Source organism: Nyctereutes procyonoides, unplaced genomic scaffold, assembly GCF_905146905.1.
Source record: "Nyctereutes procyonoides isolate TBG_1078 unplaced genomic scaffold, NYPRO_anot_genome, whole genome shotgun sequence".
NCBI classification, from domain to species: Eukaryota; Metazoa; Chordata; class Mammalia; order Carnivora; family Canidae; genus Nyctereutes; species Nyctereutes procyonoides.
The window spans coordinates 53,499,483-53,523,818 of NW_026575052.1; the positions used below are offsets into that span (position 1 = coordinate 53,499,483).

The 24,336-nt window shown below is 43.7% G+C and overlaps 1 protein-coding gene across 1 annotated transcript in view; it reads right to left on the minus strand.

Moving 5' to 3' along the window:
* PITRM1 (pitrilysin metallopeptidase 1) overlaps window positions 1-24,336 on the minus strand; it is a 43,681-nt gene that overhangs the window by 5,288 nt on the left and 14,057 nt on the right. The window contains exons 8-20 of the mRNA XM_055331984.1: window positions 22,827-22,953; window positions 22,245-22,333; window positions 21,311-21,439; window positions 20,562-20,675; window positions 20,281-20,377; window positions 19,438-19,572; window positions 8,316-8,454; window positions 4,100-4,216; window positions 2,870-3,002; window positions 1,647-1,767; window positions 1,477-1,553; window positions 1,104-1,269; window positions 772-872 (exon numbers count right to left, since the gene is read on the minus strand). Coding sequence (XP_055187959.1) covers window positions 772-872; window positions 1,104-1,269; window positions 1,477-1,553; window positions 1,647-1,767; window positions 2,870-3,002; window positions 4,100-4,216; window positions 8,316-8,454; window positions 19,438-19,572; window positions 20,281-20,377; window positions 20,562-20,675; window positions 21,311-21,439; window positions 22,245-22,333; window positions 22,827-22,953 — 1,545 coding nt within the window. The remainder of the gene's footprint in view (window positions 1-771; window positions 873-1,103; window positions 1,270-1,476; window positions 1,554-1,646; window positions 1,768-2,869; window positions 3,003-4,099; window positions 4,217-8,315; window positions 8,455-19,437; window positions 19,573-20,280; window positions 20,378-20,561; window positions 20,676-21,310; window positions 21,440-22,244; window positions 22,334-22,826; window positions 22,954-24,336) is intronic.

A 24,336-nucleotide genomic window follows, 5' to 3' on the forward strand; every position in this document is an offset into this window, starting at 1 on the left:
CACGTACAAGTTACTGGACGGTACAGACTACCGATGGCGTCTGTCTCTCCCTTCAGGCCGTAGCTCCTGAATTTATTGTAATTATTATTTTGTTTTGTTTTTCTTTTTTTGAATTTATTGTAATTAATAGCAGGTCCCATCATATTACTACTGACTACACGCGGGAGCCATCATCCACTTCTTGCATAAATCTGCCAAGTCGTGTCTTACAGAGGAGACAGAAGGTCTGAGTGCCCATGGGTGCAGGGGGGCCATGGCCCAGAAGTGGCAGCCAGGGGCCGTGCCAGGAAGCCCTGGTGGACCCTCTACGAGGAACTAAAAGCTAATCCACATCTGTGTCCCTGCTAGTGAGACACTCAGAGTACACTGTCAACTCTGTTACCATGTCATTCGTGCTCACGGGCCTGAGGGCGACTGTGTGTGGCTCGTGTCATCAGGTAACTACTCTCACGAGAAACTGCATCTTTGCTCTAAAGCAAGCTAACCTTTCCCGTCTCATGCTTATAGACACTAGCAAGATAATAGCTACTTTGCAGTTCTAGGATTGCAATAGCTTGCCTTCCCACCTTCCACATTTACTAAACTTAAAATATTTTTTTCCCATAAAAAATGATTTCTTGATGATGGGGAACATCTGAAATCCAGAACAAATTCCATGACTGACCCCAAGCCCCAGACTCTCTCTCTGATTGAAGGTGAGTGTACGTAACTACAACTTCAAGTGAGAAGAATCTAAACACCGCACTCAGGGAACAGCGGGGGAGGCGCTACCTCATGTTGTCCCGGTGTAACACGTGTTTCTGGATGTGCGGCAGCTTCCTCAGCACCGGCCCGAGGTCTGTCATCTCTGCGATCCTCTTCATCAACTTCACCTGAGCCAGAGAAGCCGAAACCTAGAGATGGACCCCGGGGCGGGGCGGCCACCACAGGTGCTCCTCCCTCCTGGTCGGGAATGCGACTGTGCCAGGATGGGATGCACCTGCCCAGCTCAGCTCGGGGACGGGTGGGCCAATGAGGGGGAATTAAAAGAACCTTTCCTATGAAATTTGGTTTTCTGGGATGTAAACAGTTTGTCACCAACTCTGGAAGACCTGGCTCCTCACCTGCTCCATCCCGCTGAAGGTCTCCTGCAGGTCCCCCGTGGGCGTCAGGGTCCTGCTCGCCCTGACGGACGCGTACAGGTGCCCTGAATCCGGGATCCCGTTGGACAGCTCTTGAGCGCACATCTTTACCAACACTCTGAAGTGTTCTTCTTCTTCAAAGCACGGGCTTTGTAAAAAGAAAAATGCGTTAAGTTCCTCGACACCCGCCCATAACCCCTTTCAATATCATGGAAAATTAGAGTTTCCAAATGATTTAAGTACCCTCAGGAATTACAACTAAAACTAACCTCAGAAACCAACCACCACAGAGAAATGAGTAGAAACTGCTTTGACAACCCTTGAGCCCCAGAATTAGGTCTTTACTAACAGTTACCTGTTGAATATTTCACTCCATAGGTGCATCATGTCCGGAAGGTTCCTATCGAGGCAGAAAGATGAGAAAAGCACACCCTGAATCATGAAAGAAAGAAAAGTTATTTAAGAGGGGAAAAAAGGTGCTGGAGAACCCCCGTGGAGCCCTGGGATGCAGAAGCACCACATTACCTGCTCGTACGTGTCCAGATGCGCATTGTCGGGCAGCACGTGGGGCAACACGGTCATCCCCCCCGTTTTCAGCTCGATCTGCTGTGCTTGCTCCCTGTAGTCCAGAAGACCGCAGCCCAGCCTGTCGACAGCAAAGCACGGTCCCCCCAGTTGCCAGCATGGTCTTGGCCGCGTCCCCATCAGCTGCGAGCTGCCTACAGGTCGGCCAGGCCGTACCCTCTGCATCCCCGCCCTCACACCCGAGCAACACTCGAGCACAGCTGTGCGTCCCACCGTGCGCCCCGTTCCAGGCGGACATAGCGGCTGCCCAGCGCTAACGGGACACTAAGATCCGCTGTGGCAGCACCAAGCTTTCTGGGGCTTCTGGTGGTCGCTACACTTTCCTTTCTCTATGACATCCTGGCACAGACTTCCCCTGCCCAAATGCTCAGGTCAGAAAGGACATCCGGAGAGCAAGCCTTCCTGAGTTTCAGGAATAGCAGAAGTCCTCTCAGGTGGATGATGCTTTTTGGAGCAACATCCTATTCCCTGGGTAATAACTCAGGCCACAGCGCCACTCATGAGGTCCCCCTGGAATGGCCGTGCCGCCGAAGGACGAGCAGCAGGAGGCCTAGGGGAGGAGAACGTGGAAATGGCTGGAGGCGTCTTCACACGGAACCCACATCCTCGGGCTCCCTCTCGGAGAAGGCTGTGCACATGGGGGGATCGGGGCGACCGGCCCACTCGCTAGAGTCCCCCTGCCGTGCTGTCCTGGCACCTGGGTCCCCTGTGTTCCCACACGGATGCAGACAATGGCTTCCTAGAGTAGCAGCAGCTAGTTGGCTCCACGGAGGAGGGCACATGCCTCGGCCTCGCAAGGTCACCCCGTGCCTATGTGGCACACTTGTTGACTTACATATGCTGATGATGCAACAATCATTCTTCTCACCATTTTAAAAGGAACTAAGTTGTTGACATAGATATGTCTAAGTATCACCATGTACTCTGGGCTTATAAATACTTTAAGTCCTTACATTTTAGTAAGAAAATACAGCTTTTGTAGAACTTCTCAACAAATATATCACATTTTACTCACGCTTTAATAACACTATGGGTTTTCAAAATTGAGATATGCTGAAAAGTGATTGCTGATGCACCAAAGCAAAATAAATACCTATACAGAAAAATTCAGTAACAAAATACATGAAGACGTGCTGACTGCATCAACACGTGTGTCCCCTTACTTGGTGAGGACGCTGCAGAAGAGCGGCACGTAGGGCCGGAGCTCGTCCGGGAGGGTGTGCAGGCTGGCAAATGCTCTGAAGTACACCACGCCATTGGTGGGCTGGGCACAGTACTGCACGGGGGTCTCGCCAGCTGCAGAGGCAAAAAGCAGACTTTTGAATCACATGATCATTGTTTAGTATCTTTAAAATGCTGGTGCTTTTCAAGGGTATTTAAAATTTCCATCAGCAAAGACTACTGCCCATTCCTGGTGACCACTAAACAACCCACGCCTCTGGGAGGGCTGGGCAAGGAACGTTCTTCAGGCTCTGGAGCTGCCCTGGTGCTCGGGCAGGCCGGACCCTGCCTGTGCCCACCTGCAGCCCTCCATGCTGTCACGGTGGGCTGACAGCTCCCACTCCCTCACCCCTCCCAAATGCCACCCCCAAACCCGGGGTCTGAGGACCCACCGTGGCCCCCATGGCCTCCCGAGTCCCAAGGCCCTCGGGGGCAGGTGCTGCGGGCTCAATTTCTTACAGCAGCGGTGGGTGCAGGGCATTTATGGACAACCCGTGGTCTACCTTCACTAATTCTTTTAATGAACACTTAATGAACCTCACTGATAAACCATAGCTAGGGGAAACTCAAACACGTTAGTAACCCCACTTTGTGGAGGCCTCACCCAGAAACAAAGATCTCATTCGTGCATGCACACTCATGCATCAGCATGGTAAACGGAGGAGCCCTAGGAACCAGTGGGATGGCCCTGGTGGGAGTGCAGCAGGGTGTCAGGACTCCTCGGGCACAGCATGCCCAAGACCGGCACCCAACAGTGTGCTGCTGCCCCGCAGCATGTCTCGCACGCCTCCCCATGAGCAGTAATGCAGGGTGGGCCGGAAGGAGCTGGCAGGAGACCACGCCGCGGCCCTGCTGTGTGCTCGGGCTCCCTGCGTGGCTTGCCGCCTCTCCTGACGGGGTGAGGCTGGACCAGGGGCACGGAGGGTGCCGGTGGCCCTCAGGCTGCGCTCAGTACAGCTACCGGGTGATCAGGAGCCTCGTGGGACTGTGGAAGCAGCGCCCCGTGAGCCCACTGGGAGGAACATCCCTGAGTAGGGAAGTCTACTGTCACTGCACAGGAAATCCCACCTACACGAACCATGAAGAGCAAGCCTATCAAGAGGGCGGTTGGACGTTTCATGGGAATCATTCACATGTGGTACCTCCTGCAGACACCGTGCCCAGGGACTGACCTGCCAGGGCCACCTCCAACTCCGTGAACGACATGGTGGGCTCGATGTCTGACACCTTCAGTGCTGGCAGACAAGAGGCGTCCTGAGGTCTACTCTGCTGATCCTGTAGTTCTAAGCCTAGAACAAAGCGGGTGACGAATGCTCAGGACGGCCACTGGGAGGTCTGATGCTGTTCGTCTGTCTGTCCATCCCTGCTGCAGCCTTTCATCCTGACAGTCAGCCTGGCCGCACCACCAGCCCTGTGGTTTTACAGTTCCCGTGTTTCCCAGCAAGCCCATTCCAAGGCCCAGTAACCTGCTCAGGAGACCGTGCTTTCTGAACTCTCCTCCTCTCAATCACGTAAGGGAACCACTTCGCGGGGAGGAGGGTGGTGGTGGGCCAGAGTTTTCAACCCATTTCTCACTGGCGTGAAGCTCCAACTTTTGAACTTGTCTACTCTTATTTCATCTGCACTAATTTCAGCACCATGCTTGTAATCACATAAATTTCACAAATTACGAATTCAAGCACACCTCCTTCTGGGCCTGAGCCCTCACGGATCTCAGGAGAGGGGGAGAGGGGGAGACCCCCTCCTTCCTGGAGACACAACGGCCCAGCCCATCAGGGAGAGAACCAAGGCTCAGCGCACGCGCTGACAACAGCACTGGATGGTACATGAGCAAAGACTCCAGTAAAGTTCTTTCAAACAAACGTGGCAGCTTCATTTCCCGTGACAGTGTGAAGAGCTGGGCTGAGCTGCCTCCATGTCTGGCCCCCTGCGGTCCCTAGCACCTATCACCTCCAGGGGCCTTCAAGGTGGCCTGACACAGGGACTTGGCCTCTTGGGCCTGGCACACAGCACTCGCTGAGGGAGGCACTAAAGCGCAGGCTTCCTGCAAATTCCCACAGAATTCCCAGGCCCGCCCCCACCAGGCTGTTCCATCGACCAACTAGGCTGACCCTGCCCCTCCTGCCCCTTGCACCCCTGGACCTGTGTGCTGGACCTGAAAGCCTGCTTCCTGCCTCTCCCCTCACCTAGTCTGGGGAGTAGCTGGAGGGCCCACCCCTCATCCTGTTGGCAGCCACACCCTGACACCTGCTACTCCTTTCCCAAAGCACCTGCAGGCACACAGCGATCTCTACCAGCGGCTTCTCCTCGGCCAGCAACACGCTCCCCATGGCAGAGGCTACACCCTTCACAACAGCATGTGACCCATTATACAGAGATGCTCTAAACTGGAGGACGGTTTAAAGTTAATTAACTTCCCATTCTCACTATGTTCATTGGTGGTCAGCTACAGATTAAACTTTGATTCACAGATTGCTCACACTAAAGTCCTCATTTAAGACTTAATGACCTGCAATACCCCCTTACATGCACTAGCACTATCTCCTACTTAATGGAACTCTGTGGTGATCTGTGAAGTAACATGCTTTTGTAAAATAAGCCTCCATCCACTCACATGTTGGGTGTGGACAAGAGCATACCACCGTGGCCACGCCAACAATCTGACAACTGAGAGAATGTACGTTCTGTTGCTTAGACCTGGAATTATGTTCTGTGCTACAAAGGACTTTCATCAAAAATGGAAAATGGGTGGGACTTCATCAAACTAAAGTTTCTGCACAGCAAAGGGAACCATCAACAAAATGAAAGGCGATCTATGGAATGGGAGAAAATACGGCCAGCCTCATCTGTAAAGGGCTAATACCCAAAGATGTAACAGAACTTACACAGTTCAACACCAAAACGTTACAAATGGGTAGAGGACTTGAACAGTCACTTTCCTAGAGAAGACATACAGATGGCCAACAAGAATACGAAGCGCTCCATAACAATCAACATAGGGAAATGCAAATCAAAACCATGATGAGGCCTCACACCCATCAGAACGGCTAAAGTCAAAAAGACAAGAAATAAGTGTTGGCAAGGATGCAGAGAAAGGGGGAGCCCTTGTGCACTATTGGTGGGAATGCAAACTGCAGCCACTGTGGAGAACAGTATGGAAGCTCTTCAATCAAACACAGAACCACTACATTATCCAGCAATTCTGCTTCTGGGCATTTACCCAAAGAAAACAAAAACTCTAACTCGAAAAGGTATCTGTACCCCCATGTTCATTCCAGTGTTGTTCACAAAAGCCAAAACATGAGTACAACCCTAAGTGTCCACATATGGATACAGATGTGGTATATATGCAATGGATTATTATCCAGCTATAGAAAAGCAATGAAATCTTGTCATTTATGGCAATACAGAGATCATTACACTAAGTAAAAGAAGTCAAAGAAAAACAAATACTCTATGAGCCCACTCATAAATGGCACCCGAAAAACCAAACACCAAGCTCACAGACATGGACAACAGATTGGTGGGTGCCAGAGGTTGGGGGCTGGGGTGGGAGGAACGGATGAAGGGGGTCAAAAGGTACAAACTTACAGATATAAGTCATGGGATGCAACGCACAGCACTGGTGACTCTGGGTAATAGTGCCGTATTTGCATATTTCAAATATTTGCATATTTGAAAGTTGCTAAGAGTAGATCTCATGAGTTCCCAACACAAGAAAAATAAATTCCAACTGTGTGGTGACAGATGTCAATGAGGTGCATTGTGATCACTGAGCAATCTGCACAAATAGCCATTCATGGTGCTACACTCTTGAAACTCATAACGTACCACTTACATCTCTACTTACTTACTTAAATCCACCTAATAGATTGTGCCCGAATAGAAATGCATCATCATGTGTTAAATGTATCAGAACAGTATTGCAGTTGATCTTAACCAAAGGCCAAGAAGCAATCAATATCTCAATTTAAAAAAGCAAGTTGGCATTTGTCAGCTGGCACACATGCAACAAAAGTGATTGTTATATTACTCACAATTAGCTATTAAATGTATGAATAGCTGTATGTCAAAACAAGAACTCTGAGACAGAGGGAGAGGTTACATGCTGAAATTAACTCTGCCTTGATGAGATTAAATCATGAAATCTAGCATTACTCACTTCCTACCTAAAGCCAACAATACCATCCCTCACATAATCCCAGCCAACTACCACTCTGAAGAGGTAGGCGGTGTCTGTATGTTCTGTATACCTATTTTGGTAGACTCTGTTAATATAGAATTTACATATGACAAAATCCACAGTTGTAAAGATAATTCAATGAATTCTGACAAATGCATAAAGTAATGTAATCATCACATGAAGACAGAACATTTCTATTCCCCAGAAAGTTCCCTCCTGGCTCCCTGCAAGTGACCCCCTGCCCTCACTTGCTTCTGCTAGGATGGTTTTACCACTTCTACAATTTCATGTAAATGGACTGAGTAGGTATTTTTGTGCCTGCTAACTCCCCAGCACAATGCTCTAGAGATTCCTCACTATGGAGTGTACCAGGATTTTGCTCCTCTTTGTGTGGCTGAGCCGTTATTTCCCAGTACAGATATACCATGTTGATGGAAATATAGCTCCCCTGAAGTTTGTATGGACATACACTTTCATTTCTTTTGGGCAAATACTCTGGAGCAGACCACTGGTCCTAATAGTAAGTGTGTGTTTAGACAGTAAGAAATCATGTAGCTGACTCTGTCTTCACCCACACCTGCACCACACAGACATGGGCGGGACCTCATGACAAGGCCTTCATCCCTCACCGAGATTCACTTCTTCTTCTTTTTATTTTTTCTCTTACTTTTTTTTAATAATAAATTTATTTTTTATTGGTGTTCAATTTGCCAACATACAGAATAACACGCAGTGCTCATCCCATCAAGTGCCCCCCTCAGTGCCTGTCACCCATTCACGCCACCCCCCGCCTTCCTCCCCTTCCACCACCCCTAGTTCCCCTTCCACCACCCCTAGTGAGATTCACTTCTTCTGAGCTCAAAATCATACAGTCTGCAGTGCTCACCTGGTGATTAACTATAACTACAGATTGCAACATATTTTAGTGGTATATTACAGCCCCTGGTAAGTACCAAGTACTTATAAAATCTGTAAAATGTAAGGCCTCCTTCCTACAACTTCTGCCTTTCCTGCTGAACTAGAGGATGAATCTCCTGAGAATAAAGGCAAACCCTGGCACTGAAACCATCACACCCAGCACTGACCTTTGTCAGTGCCCAATAAATGTCTGTTAGTGGAATTGATACTTGCATCCAACTGTACATTCCCTTTACAAAGCTCACTGGGTTTGGCTGAAGGCTAGGAGTTAGGATGAAAACATCTACCTTTCTCATAGATCTGCTGCTTGTCTTTCGGGGAAAGAGAGTTGACCTTCTGCTTTAGTTTTTCTGTCTCCATCTGTGCTTGTTTCTCCAGATACTTGTCATCGGGTGTCATTGACAAAGTCAGCTTGTGCGGATTATTCTGCAACAGACACAGCAACAAAGGCCAAACTGAAATAAGATCTCACTGGAGCCCAACATGCTGACCAGTTTCCAGCACCACATGCTGGGGCAGGATATACCCACTTGTTTTGAATAGTGAGGACAACAGAGCATCCGTCCCTCAAAGGCCGTCCTGCAGAAATCTCACCAGGTATGGGACACTCCAGCCACCACGCTCATCACAAAGTAACTATGTCAGTCACACATGCTGGGGTTCTCACTATTGGGATGCTTACTCTTATGGGTACTATGTCTAAACCCCAAAAGTATCAACATTCAACATTTTCTTTACACCTCACTTGTTCACATTTTAAATTATAAATCTTTCACTCTAAATTGAAAATAACAGAATAAAATAATATAATCTTTATTGAATCTTCTTTAGTTTTAACCTCTCAAAAAGTTAGAACTAAATTCTTTATTCAGCATTTTGTAAATCAAGAGGATGAACTAGACATCCATTTAATGTAAAAGTATTAGGTGATTTAATGTGCTTCTTTCTTCAACACATACACAGAGCTCATCTATTTGCAATATTACAGGGAGGAAAGAGAACCAGACTACAGCATAAACTTAATGCCAAGTAACTCTGAGGAATAGACAGATGAGATGGCAGGTCAAGTGCCAAACCTAAGCCAAAATGGCACACAGCACAACAGAGCTGCCATACATACAGAACCAGTCTAATCTCTGTGGTAAAGCCTTGGAGGTGCTACTACATTCATGACAATCTACCAGGGCATACACACCAAGTACAAACGCCCCGAAGCAAATGCAAATAAATGAGCAAATCCTAAAAGAATTCATCAAGAAAACAGCCCAAATATCCACGCATTTAGGTGATTGTTCTTGTATTCTCAAACAAACAAAAGTCAAGGTACCAATGGCTTCTTAGGTGAATTCTACCAAACATTTAAAGAGTTAATACCTAAGTTCCTCAAACTATTCTAATAAAACATAAAGGAAGGAAAGCTTCCAAATATATTCTATGAGGTCGGCATTACCCTGGTACCAAAACTGAAGACACTACAAAAAAAGAAAATGACAGGCTGTTTCTGATAAACCAAGATGCAAAAATCCTCAACACATTATCAGCAAACCACATTCAACAATAACATTAAAGCGATCATTTGCTGGGGCTCTGGGGGGCTCAGTGGCTGGGCATCTGCCTTCGGCTCTGGTTGTGATCCCGGGGTCCTGGAATAGAGTCTTGCAATGGGCTCCCTGCAAGAAGCCTGCTTCTTCCTCTACCTATGTCTCTGCCTCTGTCTCTCATGAATAAATCAAATCTTTAAAAAAATAAAAACGATCATTTGCCAATAGGTACAGAAAAGCATTTGATAAAGTTTAACATCGTTTGTGATAAACACTTTAAACAAAATGGGATTAAAGGGAATATACCTGAACAGAATAAGAGCCACATCTGGCAAACCAATAGCTGACATCATACTCAATGGTGAAACTCTGAGCGCTTTTGCTCTAAAATCAAGAATGAGACAGGGAGTCCATTCTCACCACTTTTATTCAACACAGTCCTGGAAATTGTAGCTGTAGCCATTAGACAAGAAATAAAAAGACATCTAAATCGGTAAGGAAGAAGTAAAACTTCTCCAGGTAGAGAAGAGGCCACGTAAGAGAAGGTCAGAAGGGCAAAGACGCAGTTTGGGAGAGAAACAAACCATGGTTGTCCACAGCAGGGAGGAGGCAGGTGATGCAGAGAATGGTGAAAAACAGACTCTCACACTGGGGAGCTCACCAATAGGGAGAATGAATCCCTGTAACATATGCTTTTGGAAATGAGAGAGGCCGAATGTCATGAGTTCTTACATCCAATGGGACACAGAATCTGGAATCTAAAACATTGGCATCAGAGGGTATTAGGAAGCAGAATTCCACCCTTAAAGAGACAGCACACCAAACAGCCTTGCAGATCTAGCATGGAACCAGCAGTTTCAGAACCGTTAGGGGCAGGCAGGAAGGAGAGTGATTTGCTCATCTCAAGAGTGTGGCCCAGAGACAGGGATCAAGGGGAGACCCCTGCAGGAACAAGGGAGCTGGAAGGCATCACTTTCCTCTCCTACCCCCAGCATTAAACAATGGTCATCTGTGGGATCCAGAACTACACTGACACTCCTCATTTTACTGGCACCAAGCCACACCTCCACTATGCTTCAGCGGATCTGTCACTACCAGTAGCACTCAGTCGTGGCACTGTGGGCCCCTCCCCGTGAAGACTGCTACAAACCCTGCCAATACCACATCTCTGACCCATGCGTTTTGAGGGAAACTCAGTTCTGGTGGCAGTGGGGGCAAGATCACTTCACAAGCAGACCACTGGACACTTTGTTAAAATGTGCCCCACTCCTGCTGGGAAACAAATACTGTCCACAACAAACAAAGAGCCTGGAGAGAAAACTGAAGGAAAAAGAAGCCAGGACACAACAGCAAGGCATATGCAGCACCCATAGGAGACACTCCCTGAAGTTCCAGGCCCTGGGGAACAGGGGACAGTGCACTGCAGGGCACTTCAAGATCTCTTCTTCCTAAGGCCACTACCATTAAGAGCAAGAGAGATAGCTGACTTCCCTAACACATGGACACAGACACAGAGTTGACAAAATGAGGAGATGGAGGAATAAGTCCCAAATGAAAGGAAAAGACCAAACCACAGTGAGAGACTAAGTAATAAGGTTTAAGTAGTATGCCTGGTTGAAAATTTAAAGTAATGATCACAAAAGTACTCACTGGACTTGAAAAAGAGTAGAGGACCTCAGTGAGACCCTTAACAGAGAGATGAAAAGAACCAGAGATGAAGAACACAATAAATTAAAAAAATACAACTGATGGAATGAATAGGCTAGAAGTAGTATAGGAACAAATTAGTGACCTGGAAGACAAAATAATGAAAAGGAATCAAGATGAACACACGAGAGGAAAAAGAAAAACTATGCAAATTTGAGATCAGTCTTCAAGAACTCAGTGTCTCCCATTAAGCAGAATAACATTCGTGTTACAAAATGAGAGACAGAAAAGGAGACAGAATATTTATTTGAAAAACTCATAGCTGAAAACTCCCTTAACCTGGGGAAAGAAACAGATGACAGATCCAGGAGCCACAGAGGTGGCCCCAAATATTCAACCTAAGGAGGTCCACACCAAGACAAACAGTAATTAAAATGGTAGTACTGATAAGAAAAAAAAAATCTCAAAAGCAGGGAGAGAAAAGAAGACATTACATAGGGAACAAACACTAAAGCTACGAGTGAATTTTTTAGCAGGACCAAGCCCGAGGGGAGCAGCATGACATATTCAAAGTGCTGAAAGGGGAAAATGTGCAGCCAGGAATACACTATCCAGCATGGCTATCATTCAGAATAGAAGACATCACGAGTTTCTCAGGCAAACAAAAACTGTAAGAATTCATGACCACTAAACTCATCCTATAAGAAATATTAAAGAGGACCCTGAGTGGAAAAGAAAGACCATAAGTGAGATTAAAAATACAAAAGCAGTAAAAATAAGTATTTCTGCAAAAATTGGATCAGGGATTCATAAAATAAAAGGATGTAAAACATGACACTGCATACTTAAAATGTGAGGGAGAGAGAGGTAAAGAATGCTAAAGTAGCTGGTAAACTTAATATAGACTCCTAGATGGAGATGTTATATACAAACAATGGTAACCACAAATCCAAAACTAGTAATAGATCTGAAAAAATAAAAAGAAAGGAACCCACTAAAGAAAGGTAAACTATGACAGCATGAGAAGACAGAGACCATCTAAAGAAACAACCACAAAACAAACAAACTAGCAGTAAGTACATATCTATCAATAATTACTTTGAATAAATGGACTCCAATCAAAAGACATGGGGTGATAGACTGGATAAAGAAACAAGACCCACTTATATGCTGCCTACAAGAAACTTCTTTCAGACTTAAAGACACCTGCAGATTGAAAGTGAAGGGATAGAAAAACATTTATTATGTAAATGGAAGTGAAAACAAACCCCGGGTAAGCAGACTTCTATTGGATAAAACAGATTTTAAAACAAAGCCTGTAATAAGAGACAAAGAAGGGCACTACATCATAATGAAGGGGATAATCCAACAAGAAGATATAATAGTTGTAAATATTTATGCACCAATATGGGAGCACTCAAATGCATAATACAGTTAATAACAAATATAAATAAATTGACAGCCAAACAATAATAGTAGGGGATGTTTAACATTCCACATACATCAATGAAAACATCAAAACAGGAAATCAACAAGGAAATAGTGGCTCTGAATGACTCACTGGACCAGATGGATTGAACATATTCAGAACACTTCATCCTAAAACAGCAGTATATACATTCTTTTCAAGTGTGCAAGGAACATTCTCCAGGATAGATCAGATATTAGGCCACAAAACAAGTCTTAACAAGCTCAAAAAAGAAAAAAAAAAAATTCCTACACCACAATCAAGTGGGATTTACTCCAGGAATGCACAGGAGGCTCGATATTTGCGAAGCAATCAGTGTGATACATCACATCAATAACAGAAAGGACAAAAACTGTATGATCAATTTAATAGATGTAGAAAAAGCATTTGACATGCATCTTTTCTGATGATAACACTATGAAACTAGAAATCAATCACAAGAAAAAATCTGGAAAGAGCACAAACACACAGAGATGAAGTAACATGCAACTACACAATAAATCAGTAGACCAGGAAAGATAAAAAAAAAAATGCATGGAAACAAATGAAAATGAAAACACAATAGTACAAAATCTTTGGAATGCAGCAAAAGCAGTTCTAAGAGGGCAGTTTCTAGCAATACAGGCCTACCTCAAACAACTCAACCTTATACCTATAGGAGTCAGAAAAACAACAGAACCCAAAATCAGCAGAAGGGAGGAAATAATAAAGATTAGACCAGAAATAAATGATATAGAAACTAAAAAAGATCAATGGAACCAGGAACTAGTTCTTTGAAAAGATCAACAACATTGATAAACCACTAGCCAGGCTCATATTAAGAAAAAAAAAAAAAAAGACCCAAATAAACAAAAATCACTAATGAAAGAGAACTAACAACTAACACCACAAAAATACAAACTGTAACAGAATATTATGAACACCTACATGCCAACAATTCCAAAACTTAAGAGATGGATACATTCTGAGAGGCATATAACCTCCCAAAACTAAAGCAGGAAGAAATAGAAAGTTTAACAGACTAATTACTAGCAATGAAATGGAATCAGTAATCAAAAATCTCCCAATAAGCCAAAGTCCCGGACCAGATGGCTTCACAGGCAGTCCTACCAAACATTTAGAGAACAGTTAATTCCTGTTCTTCTCAAACTATTTCAAAACACAGATGAGGAACAAAAACTTCCAAATTCATTCCATAAAGCCAGTATCACCCTGATACCCAAATCAGATAAAGATACCACATAAAAAGAACTACAGGCCAATATCTCTGATGAATGAAGACGCACAAATTCTCAACAAATTATTAGCAAACCAAATTCAACAACACATTAAAAACATCATACAACACAATCAAGTGGAATTTATCCCCAGGTTGCAAGGGTGGTTCAATATTTGTAAAACAATCAACATGATGTCACATTAAAAAAAAAAAAAGGATAAAAACCACATGATCATTTCAATTGATGTAAAAAAAGCACTTGACGAAACACAGTATCCATTCATAATAAAACCCTCTGCAAAGTAGATATAGAAGGAATATACCTCAACATAATAAAGTCCTTCTATGAAAAACAGCCTGGGACGCCTGGGTGGCTCAATGGTTGGGCATCTGCCTTTGACTCAGGTTGTGATCCCAGGGTCCTAGGATAGAGTCCTGCATCGGGCTCCCTGCAGGGAACCTACTTCTCCCTCTGCCTGTGTCTCTCATGAATGGATAAATAAAATCTTAAAAAAAAAAAAAAAAAACAACTTACAGCCAACATCATACTCACTAGTGAAAAATTGCAAGCTCTGCCCCTAAGGTGAGAGGCAAGACCAAGATGTCTGCACCTGCTACTTTTATTTAACAAAGCACTGGAAGTCTTAGCCATGTCAATTAGACAAAAAAAGAAAAAGAAAAAAAAAAAAAAAGAAATAAAAGGCATCCAAATTGGTATGGAAGAAGTAAAATTCTCACTCTTTGCAGATGATATGATACCACGTACAGGGAACGTTAAAGACCACCAAAAAAACAACTAGAACTGATAAACAAATTCAGCAAAGTTGCAGGATATAAAAATCAATGTTCAGAAATCTGCTGCATTCCTATTCATTTATAATGAAACAATAGAAACTGAACCATTCCATTTACAAATAAAAACAGTAAAATATCTAGGAATAAACTTAAGACTTGAAAGATCTATATTTTGAAAACTATAAACACTGATAAAAGAAATTCAAGACAATGCAAGAAATGGAAAGACATTCCATGGTCATGGATTACAAGAACAAATATTGTTGAAAAGTCTGTAAGACTCAAAGCAATCTACAAACTTAATACAATCCCTATCAAAATACCAAAAGTATTAAAAAAATTTTCAGAGAACTAGAATGAATACTAAAATTTGTATGGAACCCCAAGAAGACTCCAAATAGCCAAACAATCTTGTAAAACAAAAGGAGAGGCATCACAACTCGAGACTTCAAGCTATATTACAAAGCCCTAATAATTAAAACATTACAATACTGGACAGCTACATGCAAAGGAATGAAACTGGACCATATGTCACACTTACAAAAGTAATAAATTCAAATGGACTAAAGACCTCAAGTGAGACCTAAAACTATAAAATTTCCAGAAGAAAATACAGGCAGTAAGTAATCTCTTGGGCAAAGCCTTAGCAACATATTTATGGGTATGTCTCCTTAGGTAATAGAAACAAAAGCAAAAATAAGCTATTGGGACTGCACCAAAATAGAAAGCTTCTGCCCAGCCAAGGAAACAGTCAACAAAATGAAAAGGCAACCGACAGAACGGAGGAAGATACTGGCAAATAAATAATATTTCTGGGAAGGGTTAATATCCAAAATATATAAAGAATTCATACAACTAAACACCAACCCCTTCTCCCCAAATAATCCAATTAAAAAGCAGAAACATACCCATAAATAGAACAAACTGATGACTGCCATGGGTGAGGGGTGGGGGTGGGGTGAACGAAAAGGGAGCCAGTGGCTGGGGGGTGCAGGCTTCAGTTCTGGAATAAGCAAGTCACAAGGACGCAAAGGACCCAGCGTTAAGAAAGAGAGTCAGTAGTACTTGACAGCATCACGGGGGGATGGATGGTTAGTTGACACAGGGAAAAAAAGAAGCCTTCACAAAAATAGCCAGAATATCCACAAATTTAGGTGACTACTCGTGTGTTCTACACAGGCATACCTCACTTTACTGTGCTTTGCAAACACTGCATCTGTTCACAAACTGAAGGCCTGTGGCAACCCTGCACCGAGCAAGCCTAGCAGCACCATTTTTTCAGGAGCATTTGCTCCTTTGTGTCTGTGTCATATCCTGGTAATTCTACCAACATGTGAGACATCTTCATGTATTTACTATGGCCATCTGTGCCCAGTGATCTTTCAGGCTACGATCGTGATTGTTGTGGGGAGACATGAACCACACACCCACGTAAGTCAGCAAACGTGTGCATTCTGAGTGTCCCACCCACCAGCCATGCCCAGGCACTGTCCCCTCCTCAGGCCTCTCTCTTCCCTGAGACACAACGACACTGAAATCAGGCCAATCAATAACCCTACCATGGCTTCCTGAAAGGAAGGTTGTACAACTCTCACTTAAAAACTAGAAAAGAGGGATCCCTGGGTGGCGCAGCGGTTTAGCGCCTGCCTTTGGCCCAGGGCGCGATCCTGGAGACCCGGGATCGAATCCCACGTCAGGCTCCTGGTGCATGGAGCCTGCTTCTCCCTCTGCCTGTGTCTCTGCCTCTCTCTCTCTCTCTGTACCTATCATAAATAAATAAAAAAAAAAAAATAAAAAAAAAAACTAGAAAAGATTAAGCTTAGTGAGGAAGGCATGCCATAAGTTGAGAGAAGCCAAAAGCTATGCCTGTTGCACCATACTGTGTGCCAAGTTGTAAATTCAAAGGGAAAGTTCTTGAAGGAAGTTGCAAGTGGTACTCTAGTGAATGCATGAATGGTTAAGTAAGCAAGAGACTTACTGATGATATGGATAAAGTTTTAAGGGTCTGAATAGAAGAGCAAACCAGCCATAACATTCCCGTAAGCCAAAGACTCACCCCTGAGCCAAAGCCTCACCCTGATTCTCTTCAATTCCCTGAAGGCTGAGAGAGGTGAGGATGCTGCAGAAGAAATGCTTGAAGCCAGCAGAGGTTGCTTCCTGAGCTTCAAGGAAAGACGCCGTCTCCATGATAGGAGAGTGAAAAGGGAAGCAGCCAGGCGTCCAGAAGATCTAGCTAAGGTGGTTAATGAACGTGGCCACACTAAACAACAGGTTTTCAACATAGACAAACAGCCTTAGAGGGGAAGAGGAGGCCATCTAGGACTTTCATAGCCAGAGAGGGGAAGTCAGTGCGTAGCTTCAAAGCTTCAAAGCTTCGAAGACAGGCTGACCTTTAGGAGCTAAGGCAGCTAGAACTTTAGGTTGAAGCCAGTGCTCACTGACCATTCCAAAACTCCCAGGAACCTTAAGATTTATGCTAAATCTACTGTGCCTGCGCTCTATAAATGGAACAACAAAGCCTGGATGACAGCACATCTGCTTACAGCATGGTTGGCTGATTTTAAGCCCACTGTTGAGACCTACTGCTCAGGAAATGTCCTTTCAAAATATGATTGCTCATTGACAAAGCACCTGGTCAGCCAAGAACTCTGCTCAAGATGAACAGTGAAATTAATAATGTTTTCATGCCTGATAAGAAAATATCCATTCTGCAGATGAAGGAATCATTTCAACTTTCAGGTCTTATTATTTAAGAAATTTAAGTCAAATTCCATATGACTATGGCTGCCATAGATAGTGATTTCTCTGATGGATCTGAGCAAAGTAAATTAAAACCCTTCTGGAGAGGATACACCATCCTAGATGCCATTAAGAACATCCATGATTCACAGGAAGAGGTCCCAATATACACATTCACAGAGTTTTGGGAGAAGTTGATTCCAGCCCTCATGGATGACTTTGAGAGGGTCAAGACTTCAGTGGAGGAAGTCACTGCAGATGAGGTGGAAACAGCCAGTGAACCAGGCTTAGAAGTAGAGCCTAAAGACAGAACTCAATGGATATAATCTCATGATCAAACTTGAACAGATAAGGGGTTGCTTCTCATGAATGAGCAAAGAAAGTGGGTTCTGGAGATGGAACCTACTCCTGGTGAAGATGCTGTGAAGACTGCTGAAATTACAACAAAGAATTTAGAATATTACATGAACAGGGCACCTGCATGGCTCAGCTGGTTAAGGCTCTGACTCCTGATTTTGGCTTGGGTCTTGGGATCGAGCCCAACATGTTAGGCTCCATGCTCAGTGTGGAGTGTGCTTGGGATCTTCTCTCTCCCTTTCCCTCTGCCCCAAAATAAATAAATAAAAATCTTTGGGATATTACATGAACTCAGTCGATAAAGCAATGGCAGGGTTTGAGAGGACTGACTCCAATTCTGAAAGAAGTTGTACCATGGGTAGAATGCTGCTTTCAAACAGTACCATCTGCTACAGAGAAATTTTTTATGAAAGGAAGGGTCCGCCATTGTGACAAACTTCATCAGTGTCTTATTTTATGGAATGCCAGTCACCCCCACTTTCAGCAGCCATCACCATTGAGGCAAGATCCCCCACCAGCAAAGATTACGACTTACTGAAAGTTCAGATAACTGGCATTTTTTAGCAGTATTTTTTACCTAAGATGTGAATATAGTTATTTTTAAACATAATGCTATTGCACGCTTAGCAGACTGCAGGGTAGTATAAACCTAACTTTTACGTACACTGGTAGACCAAAACATTGATTCAACTCTATTTGCTTTACTGCGATGGTGTGAACCACACATGCGATCTCTCCAAGGAATGCCTGTACAAGAAAACCGGAAAATCCACAAGTATATGGAATTTACACAACACATCCCTAAACATCCAGTAGATTAAAGAGTCAATAAGGGACCTTGGAAAATACCTTGAGACAAATGAAACCGTAAGCAGAACACACTGAGAACTACAGGACCCCACAGAATCAGTGTTAAGAGGGACACGTACCCAGTTCACACATACGTTAAAAACAAAGACCAATGAGTTTTTAAACTATCTCCGTACCCTCAGTAAATAGAAAAGTGAGATCCAGCCAGACCTACGGTAGCAGAACACAGGAAACAATGAAACTCCTAACACAGAGAAGATTTTTTTTCAGACATTTGACAAAAGTGCCAACCCTTCTGATACACTAAGAAAACAGGCCTGGCAGCACCAGCAGTACAGCAATCTACGGGCATGAACCAGTCGCCTAGATGAACAGACCCCAAAACCCACATCACCTTCCAAGACTGAAGTGTGAAGAGAGAAAACTCCGAATAGATCAGTAACTCACGAAGGCACTGAATCAGTAATGAACACACACACACACACACACACACACACACACACACACACAACCACTCCTGATGAAGAAATCCCAGAACTGTATTTCTTCACAGGTGAAGTCCACCAAACTTTTAATGACAAGTGAACAACTCTTATCAAAACCTTCCCCAAAACTGAGGAGTAATACAATCTTTCAACGAAGCAGAACAGAAATGCCTACAGATGTTTTTGTTTATACACATGTATACATATACTCACATACAAAAAAACACTCATGTGTTCATATAAAAAGCCAAATTGCGTCAGAATCAAAACTAAACTTGTTAATAGGAGCATTAATTAATAATTAAGAAATTATGTCATGTATTCACATAAATTCTCCAATTTCCTTACCTTAAAATACTGTTTTACTTTTTCTTGCAAAAACTGTGGATTTTCCTTGAGGCACTGCCTGAATCGAGCCACCTGACTCCCCAGCTTCAGGAGCTGCACAGGGTCCCCGTCGTGATTCCAGCAGGAGGCAATGTACTGCAACCAAGAACATCCAATCCACATGCACATTACACGGCGAACTCTAGTCAGCTCACTCAATACCAAACGTGACATTTTATTATCATCTTGGTTTCTGTATTCAAAATTTGATTATAACCAAAATTAAGTCATTCCTTGGCTAGGAAATTTTTAAATCTGTCTTTTCTCTAGTAAAGCAAGCACAGGTATTAAAATTATTTTTAGGAAATATGATTACCAAGAGACCTACAGTTATGAATCTCTACCTGTATATACTCCATGTGAATCTGTCCTATATAAAAATAGAAGATATAAGGGGAGCTTAGGTGTCTCAGTCGAGTGTCCGACCTTGGTTTCTACTCAGGTCATGATCTTGGGGTCTTGAGGTTGAGCCCTGTGGTGGGCTCCACACTCAGTGTGGAAGCTGCTCAGGATTCTTTCTTTCTCTAGCCCTCCACCCCAAGCATGCTCTTTCTCTCTCTATAACAAATGATTCTTAAAAAGAAAAATAAGATATCAGAAAGCCAATTAGGCTGGTAAAAAGACATGTTTATAAAACTAAATTAAATTTATATCAGACCCCAAATAGCACAACTTTCAAGGTTCCAATGAAAGGCGCTGTGAGTAGCTGCTACCTGTGTTTTCAGTGCCGTCAAGTACCCACTGGTCACAACAGTAAAAACAAAGAAAGCACAAATGGAAAGAGGTAAAAGAGAAATTACGCACAGACGTCAGGGTGAGGCCAAAGCTGACAGACTGATGCTTCATTTGTATTTCAATTTTATGAAGGAGAGCCTCAATTTGGTCCTCTTTGAATCCTTTCCTACAGAAACAGAATGGGGATGTTAAAAAGGAACCAATACACCAAAGCACCAAAGCAGCAGAGATCATCTTTAAACACCTTGGAATGAATGAACACATTTTAGGAGGTAAAGAGAGTCAAACATGGAGGGAGGTGAGCTCCCTCACTGGACAGTGTCAGGAATGTGAGCACCAGCCACACGCACTCGATGACTTCCTCGATCGTCCTGTCGATGATGTCCCGCACAGACTGGGTGTCCTGCTCCGAGATCCCCTGCAAGCCCACACTGAAGTAGGCCTCCCGCGTGTAGCCGTTGTACCTGCAACATACAACTCAGTCACACAGCAGAATTCTGATGGCTTCGATCATCACAACATGCTTCACTTAAAGATCCAACACTCTAGAGAAGAAAGCTATGGACACTTAAACCTCCCAAGTTTTCCACGAAAAAGCCAACTGAAGCAGGGTCCTCAGATACCTGCTCCTCAGATATAACTGGTCACACGTGCATTTGTGTCCACATTTATATTTCTAAAATTCACTGCAATTTAACCTTCAGAGTTATGCTAAGTTAAATCTGGAAATAAAACTGCTGAGTTTTACAAAATCTTAAGATTTGAAAGAATATTTAACAACCTGGCTTTTAAAGAAGGCCGCAGTACACCACTCTGAGATCTTGGACAAGCTATCACACCCCCCCCCCCACCAAAGTCCCCTTCAGGGGACAGAAGACAGCTGTACTGGACCTGTCATCTCATGCACTGTACGGTGCTGGGGAGCAGGGAACCACTCTGTGACTGTGGGACGTTGTGCATACTCTGTTCCTAACCCCACTCACCTTGTGTTAATAACCCTCCCCAGCTGTGACAACCAAAAACTTGTCCAGACACTGTCAAATGTTCAAACTGGCCCCAAGTGCAAATACCACTGACCTGATCTGATAATGAAACTTACCCAACATCAGGAGAAAAGTCTGTACCAAGTCCAGATTCAATCAATGCTTTATAGAAAGGGGAGTTGGGTCCACTGATCAAGAGCGAAGACAGGAGGTTTAACGTGAAGGCTTCAAATGTATCAGTGATGCTTCATTTAAAAGCGGGGGCAGGGAGAGAAAAAGGGAAACTGTTGCTCCTCATAAATTTTTTCCAATCACTAAATCACCACTAAATCAACACTTTTACTTCCAAAGAAGTGGATGTTCTACAAACGCTTGTATTTTAACCTTTACTTTAAATTATAAAGATAAAAGAGAGTAATTGTTTTTTGGTTTGCAAAGCTCTCATAAACCAGATTACTTTGGGGTCCCAAACCATGAAGTTGACTTAGCTGTATATTGAATGCCATCACATTAGTGTGCCAAGCACTCTGACCCACACTATCTCAATTAAAAGCGCACTGTGCACACCTAGACAAGAACAGAAAGGAGACGGGGGACCAGGTCCAGCAGTGTGGCCACTCAGGGCAGCCAGTCCCGATGTGGGATGGCAGAGGATGGCGGCCTGCCCACGTGCCCCGTGGGTGCCAGATCTCCACAACTACACAGTATCACGTGCCGTGCAGGGTTTTGAAGTCTGTGTTCACTGTGCTCTTCCCACGTGCAAGGGCCCTTGTGGTCCCACCCCGACAAATATTAACAACTGCCATCCAAGCCACTTTTCTCCACAGAAATGAGCTTTAAAATGCACTAAGAAAATAAGTTTTTTTTTTTTTTTTTTTGGATAGCTACTATAGTGGCAATTTCCTCAGAACCATCCCAGATGCTAAAATCTTCCCTGCCATCCAACAGCTGCTTGACTCCTAAATCCTAACCATCAACGAACTTATACCTGGAGCATTTGCCTCCAGCCCTGCTACGGTGCACTTTTCCTACTTCATAGCAGACACTTACTCTGGTAAGAGGAAGCTGACCCCGACGGTTGTTTGTTTAGAGGAATCTGCAGCCAGTGAGTCCGGGCCACATGTTATCTGGAATTCCCTCTGTAAAAGGAGGTGATGCTTTAAGTAGGTGCAGAGTATGAACGACTGCCTTTAAACTAGCAGAAGTTACCCGAATACATATAAAGTGGCCCAAGAGATGCTTTCCACTAAGTTAACCTTCTTTTCAAACAAATAACCATTCCTTTGAGTTAAGAAGCTCTTATATTCAAGTTAGAGGCCACAATATTTGAAAATCCTTTTTTTTTTTAAAAGTTTTATTTATTTATTTTTATTTATGATAGTCACAGAGAGAGAGAGAGAGAGGCAGAGACACAGGCAGAGGGAGAAGCAGGCTCCATGCACCGGGAGCCCGATGTGGGATTCGATCCCGGGTCTCCAGGATCGCGCCCTGGGCCAAAGGCAGGCGCCAAACCGCTGCGCCACACAGGGATCCCAATATTTGAAAATCCTATTACTAATACACAGTTTGACTCTCCATCTCAGTGTATTTAGTAGGTAAAAACACTGCTTATTCTCTGGATGGGGCACTTACTGGTTTATCCCATGGCTTCTGAGCTGGCACTGCAGTGTTTGTCTCAATTTTCTCAAATTTACTTAGTGCTTCTTTGTGAATTTGTTTCAGATGCTGTTCTAGTGGAAAATTGCCATAAGTGAAGAACCTGAAATGTTCAGAGAATATATTAGTCTACCTTAGTTTCAAAGATTAGAAATTAACACAGATGGCTTTTTATATAAAATGGAAGGTATGCAGAGTAGGAAAACCCTAAACTCACCTCATCCCAGATACAACTAGGGCAGTTATGTCAGGGTAAATAACCCAGAAAACCACCTGACACCAGCAGAACAAATGCCACAATGGAATGCGGAGAAGAGACCACAATGGAGAGGGTGGGAAGGGAGGGAGGAGTCACTGTGGGGGGCTAAAGGGACCTGGGGTCGGTCTGCTGGAGGGAAGGACCTGGGGGTGGGGAGAGGGTCACACTGGTGAGCCGACACAGGAACATGAATCCCCATGACATCTGGGTTTGAAAGCCAGAGGGGCCAAGTTTTAGGAGTTCTGACAATCAATGGGACTTATAGCTGGAACTTTCAACATGAGCAGGGTATGTTCTGAGAGAACCTGGAGGGTGATGGGAAACTGATTCCCTGCCCTGAAAGAGCACCACTAAAGCAGCAGTGTGAAAAGGCAGGAGCATCCAGGAGGGAGAGCTATTTACCATTCAGGAGGCCAGAGAGTCCAACCCCTATTGGGAAAAAATAATAAACCCAATGATGTCCATATCAAGCCACATAGTAATTAAAATGGCAAAAAGCAGTGATAAAGAGAACTATAAAAGCAACAAAAGAAAGTTATGTAAAAGGAAAACCCCAAAAGGCAAACCCCAAAAGGCTACTACTAGTGGGTTTTTCAACAGAAATTTTGCAGGCCTGAAGAAAGTGGCATGATATATTCAAAATGCTGAGAAAAATCTGTAGCCAAGAACACTGAATCCAGCAAGGCTGTCATTCATAACAGGAGGAGATATAAAGCAGTGTCCTAGGCAAACAAAAGTTAAAGGAGTTCCTGGCCACTAAACTAGCACTACAAGAAATGTTAATGGGGACTCTGAGTGGAAAAAGAACATCAGTTAAGAGTTTTAAAAAAGCAGGAAACACAAAAATGGTAAAAATAAGCATATCTGTAAAAATCAAGGGACTCAACATAAAAGAATGTAAAGTATGGCACCATATATGGTGGTGGGGAGTAGAGACTGTGTACAAACATAAGCAACCATCAGCTACATACAGACTGCTATGTGCAAAAGTTACATACAAACCTAATGGTGACCATATATCAAAACCCAGTCATATGAAAAAAATAAACAGAAAAGATTCTAAGCATATCACTAAAAAAAACTAACTTATGGTGAGAGAATGAGGAAAAAGAAAAACCAAAAAAATAACCATAAAACAAGTAACAAAACGGCAGTAAATACATACATATCTATAACTACTTTGAATATAAGTTGACTAAATGCTCCAATCAAAAGACAGAGAGTGAC